This window comes from Pteropus vampyrus, unplaced genomic scaffold, assembly GCF_000151845.1.
Source record: "Pteropus vampyrus isolate Shadow unplaced genomic scaffold, Pvam_2.0 Scaffold276, whole genome shotgun sequence".
NCBI classification, from domain to species: domain Eukaryota; kingdom Metazoa; phylum Chordata; class Mammalia; order Chiroptera; family Pteropodidae; genus Pteropus; species Pteropus vampyrus.
The window spans coordinates 3,074,670-3,080,130 of NW_011889057.1; the positions used below are offsets into that span (position 1 = coordinate 3,074,670).

Below are 5,461 nucleotides of genomic sequence, written 5' to 3' on the forward strand. Positions count from 1 at the left end.
AGGAGGGTTCTGGCCTGGCTAGAAGGGAGAAGCCTTCTATTGCAGCGACTTCTGACCCTAGTTTCTGATCTGGTCCTCTTGCTTTTACCCTTAACCCCATCCAGCTTATTCCTAGCACCACACGAGAGCCATCCTTTAAAAATATCACATCACTTCTCCATTTGAATCCTCCATTGGCTTCTTATCTCATTTAGAATAAAAACTAAGATCCTATAAGGCCTTGTATGATCTGGCCCTCTAACCCACAGCGGCTGCTAACCTCTGTCTTGCATTTGTGAGAACTAGGCAACATTGCCACCACTGGATGGAACAGCTCTTCAGCCTCGAGGTTTAGTAAACAGAGTGAGGGATGGAATTTAGCTCCCCAGGGTATAAACTCACTGTTTGCAGTGGCCTTGCTCTCCCTCTCGGCCTCTTCACCTGCTCTCCTCTTGCTTACCAGCGCACTATCGCATTCTTGCATCCTCCCGAACCCTAAACATGGTCCTGCCTCAGGGCCTTTGCACTTGCCATTTCTTCTGCTTGAAACTCCTCCCTCCAAAGAGTGGGCTGGCTTTCCTTACCACCTACTTCAGGTCTGTGCTCAGATGCCACTACCTTAGTGAGGGCTTCCCTGATCTCCCTGTTTAAACTGGCTCCCCCAGCCCAGCATCCCTATCCACTAGCCCTGTGTTACTTTTCTCTATAGCCACGACAGCCATTTGACACTGCATGTGTCACATTTCTTTACAGTTATCTCTCTGAATAGAATTTATACTCCTGAAAAGCAGAGGTTTGTCTGCTTTGTCTATTAATTAATCTCTAGCATCCAGAATAGTGCCTGACACATAATTGGTCAATACATCTTTGTTGAATGAAATATTGAGTCTGCCCTCCAAGTGTCAGCCTTGACCCTCAGAGAGTAGGAAAAAGTCCTTTTTAGAACCAATGACAAGAGAAAAGGATTTCAGGAAGGGGAGGGGCGGGGAATCCAGCCCTTCCCATGGGGACACTGGCCTGACTTTGTTCAGCTGACCTAGAATCCACTATACCAGGGTACTGAGTAGCCTGGATAGTCTACACTAGCAGGCAATTCCAAAGCCCTTAGCATTTCATTAGTTTGTGATACTCATGAACTGTCTTCTCTGTGGTAGGCTCTGCGTGTCCATGGGTCTCAACACCTTGTGTCTGCTGGAGAACAAAGCAGACATGAGTTTGCCTTCCTGGGGCTCATACCAAAAGACTGCAAATTACAATAGATGCCACAGGGGGAAAGGACAAGCGCTGATGAAAGGAAGACACCAGGGGGATGTCACTTTCGTTGAGATCTAAAAGGTGTAAAGGGGAGATCTGGGCTGCTGGAAGAGACCAGGAGGTCTCTGTGGCTGGAACGTTGTGAGCAGAAGAGCATAAGAGGCCGACTGGGGTGTGCTTGTTCCAGTCAGAAGTTTAGCCCAGCATGATGCAAAGTTTTATCTGTGTTAGCTGAGCTTCCCCTAAGTATTGCTGATGAGAAACACAGCCGAGGAGTGTTTGGGGGGCCTGGAGAAAAATCACAATGGCTTTCAATGATTTTTCTAGTGGTTAAATCCCATTAAAATTGCCTGGTGTTCCCTGAAGCCAGCCTCTTTGACTGGGGCACGGGGTTGGAGGCGGGACTCAGCCTAAGCCCAAAGCACCCAGAGTTGTCCGAGTGGCCCCTCATTGTTTGATGTGGGGGTTCCCTGTGAGACCAGAAGATTCTTTCTTCTGGTCCCCACAACACAGAGCACAGAGCTGTGAATGAGTATCCAATAGATCTCTCCACTCCCTGGGAGTGCCACCAGAGTAAAAATAGGCCAGGTGGCAGGAATTTCTCACTGGGGTGTTAGGAACTGTGCTGACAAACCTGTGAGAGCTGTTTGCCTTATCTCTTGCTTTGATAAGTCAAACAAAATGAGCCACAATAAATAGTGTTCTCTGTGCACATTTTCCAGCCTAGAGTCAAACTCAAAATGAGTTAACAAAGGCTGGACCATTGGATGGGCACTTTCAGGGCTGGGGATTCTGGGTGCCCACTTTAGTGCCATATTGTAGGAGGGTGTCTTCAGGGTTCTGTTCTGCAGCACAAGCAGGGAGTTTGCCCCATGTGCAGGTCCTAGACTGACTCTGGAGGGTGTGTGTGTACACACCTTAGCAAAGCATAGAGACATCCATGATCTTCCCTTAAGACATGGGGGGGTAGGGAGATCCATCTATGGGCAGCCAGCAGAGGAAAGGTGAGGGTTGATCATTATCATGCAAAGAACAGTCCACGCACTTGGTCTGCACGGCCAGCAAGCTCTCTGGACCAGGTACCTGACTTTTGTGTCCACAGTTTTGAGGAAGAGGTGGCGAGAATATCGGGTGATAGCTGCTTTCTATTCTCTATGTTAATGAAGGAAATAGCAACCTGGGTAGTTCTTGAACACTAGACAACCCCAAAGTCATGACTTTGGGGTGCCGGAGTGCATTACACAACACGAACAAAATGAGAACATTTACTTTTAAAATTCGGTGTGAGTTATAAGAGCATTTAAATGAGGCGACCTTCCTGAAAAATACTGGTGGACAGCAAAGGCAGTAGGGCCTGCAGGGCGAGGATACCCAGGCAAGTCTGCTCAGAAATCAGTTTAATGTTCTAAGCCAAATTGTTCCCTTCCTCTTCTTATTTCCTCCTTCCTCAGTCACACAAATCAGCGGTCCCCAACCTTTTTGGCACCAGGGACCCATGCTCCTATGAGAAGCTAATATCTGATGATCTGAGGTGGAGCTGAGGCGGTGATGCTAGCGCTGGGGAGCGGCTGCAAATACAGATGAAGCTTCACTTGCGTGCCCGCTGCTCACCTTCTGCTGTGCGGCGCAGTTCCTAACAGGCCATGGACTAGTACTGGTCCGTGGCCCAGGGGTTGGGGACCCCCGACATAAAGCATTTAAACCACAAAGAGAAATGAGCCTTGGATGTATCAGCGCTTCAGATGCTCCGATCACCATTTCCTTATGTCGATATGGATAAACCGGGCGCAACTCTGTGATGTAAATGCAGGGAGCTAAAGGAAACCATTTCAGTTGGAGGGATTTACCTCCAAAACCGGAATTAGCTTAATGTTAATTTTAAGCCAGTTGATCTTACAGTTATTTGTCAACTGTCAGGTACCACACTGCGCTCTTGTGTGTGTCCTGGGCCCAGAGAAAGTTACGCTCTCTGACCTTACAGGGGCCCTCCTGATTCTCTGGGTTCCGGATATGCTGTGGGGCCGCCCATGCTCCTCCTGGTGGAGGTGCTTCTCAGACCACTGCCTGGGGTTAACTCGGAGGTCTCTTGCTCTTAGGTGCGATTGCTGGAGCAGCAGAATCAGGTGCTACAAATGAAATGGGAGCTGCTGCAGCAGATCAACACATCGACTCGGACCAACAACCTGGAGCCGGTCTTGGAGAACTACATCGGCGAGCTGAGAAGGCAGCTGGAGTTTCTCGACGCAGAGCAGATGCGCCAGAACATGGAGATCCTGAGCGCGCAGGATGCCGTGGAGGACTACAAGAACAAGTGAGGCTCCAGGCGGGGCAAAAGGCTCAGGGAGAAGCATGGCAGGGAACTGATTCACGGGGTAAGATGTTCTGCTGAGTTTAATGTGTAAAGGGTGAGAGCAGGCCCGCCAGGCACAGCCATGCAGGCTCTGAACTGGACACAACTGCAGGGGGCACCATTTTTGCGTGTGGTACAATTAATGGCTGACTGGCAATATCATCCAATAGGTATTGCCAGGATGGCATTGCCAGTCAGCCGTTAATTGTATTGCGTGGGGAGGGGCAGGCTAGCTTCATGGATGTTTCGGTGTGGGCTTTGCTACTTTCTGGCTGCCTACAAACTCATCTGTCTAAGCCTTTAGTTTTCACATTAGTAAAGTGGGGATAGTAAGTATCCTCCTTGTTGGACTGTTGTGAGAAATAGACTTATGGCTCTCAAACTTTAGTACACTTCAGCTTGTTAAAATCAGGTTGCTCGCATAGGTCTGGAATGGGGCTGGAGTGTTTGTGTTTCTAATGTTTCCAAGTGATACTGATGCTGGGGGACTGGGGATCACACTTTGAGACCCATTGGGTTGGATGAAATTATTCTTAATAAGTTCTTAGGCTGTGTCTGCACATAATAAGCACTCAGTATGCACTATTACTAATGAAAAGGATATGAATGACAGGACTTGTCTAATTCTAGATCAGCTGCTCCTGCATCTTGCAGACAATGGAGTGGCCCCTCCCTCCCCATGCTGGGGGTGCAGGGTGATTCTCTTAACATTACCTTGACATGCTTACTGCATTGGGCCGGTACAGGGTCCTGTGTGTGTGAGATGACAAGGGAGAAGTAAAATTGTTGCGGGGCAGAATCATAGGTGATTTTTTTTCTCTTTTAAAAACATATAGCAAAAGTGGTTACTTTAAGTTCTCAATTGAAAAAAATGATTGAGCTTGACAAATGTACAAGTAAAAATGGGGGCATTCTATGTGGTTCTGGCTTTTCCACGTTGGGTTGTTGTCCCCTTTGTTGACCTGGAGAACCAGGAACTGGCTCCAGCTGCTTGTCAGTGAGAGCAACAGGCCCTGGAGGGAGCAGCCAGAGTCCAGGACAGTACAAGTTTAAGGAATTCTAAGACTCTCACTGCAAGGAAAAATCTCAAGGAGCCAAGGTCAGCCACTGCAGCCTGTCTGTGTTTCTTACCTCCTCCCACAGATATGAGGAAGAAATCAACCAGAGGACCAACAATGAGAATGACTTTGTCATCCTGAAGAAGGTGAGGGATGGAGGTGTCCCAAGGGGGACCGTGAGCCCAGGAGGCTGAGCAGGGTGAGGAATTCCTGTGGGATGCTTTGTGACTGAGGAATAGACAGGGTGACCTTGGGGGCCGGCTTGTTGAGTGTGCTGCCCAAATGCTGGGACCCTTACACCAAAGGGGAAAGTCTGAAAGTGGTGCTAACATAAATCTTTAGGAATCCTTGAGTTTTTAATCTGTCCAGGATCCTGCAAGTGAAATTAAATTAACAGACAGCTTTTGAGTGTTAGTTATACGTGGCCTTGGGACCTGGAGAGGGACCTGGGGTGTTGTGTGTGATTGACTGAGATGAAGAGCTTGGTGTCACACTTCCTTCAGGCCAGAAAAGGTGAAGTTTGCAGGTCTCTTATTTGAGTGAAGGGAGGAAATTTACAGGTGAGGAAATAAACCCAGGGGGCCTTTGCCACTTGCCCAGTCCACGTAGTTGGTGATGACAGGTAACACCTAACAAAAAAGTCAGACTGTCTTTGCTTGCTGTTCAGGATGTGGATGCTGCCTATATGAGCAAAGTGGACCTGCAGTCCAAGGCGGATGTTCTGTCTGGGGAGGTCAATTTCCTGAAATACTTATTTGAGATGGTGAGTTCAGTCCTTATGAAAAACCCTTGCCTTTTCTAATATCTCACAAGAGGTATG

General features: G+C 48.3%; 1 protein-coding gene across 1 annotated transcript in view; it reads left to right on the forward strand.

The window, feature by feature from the left end:
- Positions 1-5,461, forward strand: part of LOC105302706 (keratin, type II cytoskeletal 1b) — an 11,825-nt gene that overhangs the window by 2,754 nt on the left and 3,610 nt on the right. The window contains exons 3-5 of the mRNA XM_023520755.1: positions 3,330-3,544; positions 4,727-4,787; positions 5,309-5,404. Of these exons, the coding sequence (XP_023376523.1) occupies positions 3,330-3,544; positions 4,727-4,787; positions 5,309-5,404 (372 nt within the window). The remainder of the gene's footprint in view (positions 1-3,329; positions 3,545-4,726; positions 4,788-5,308; positions 5,405-5,461) is intronic.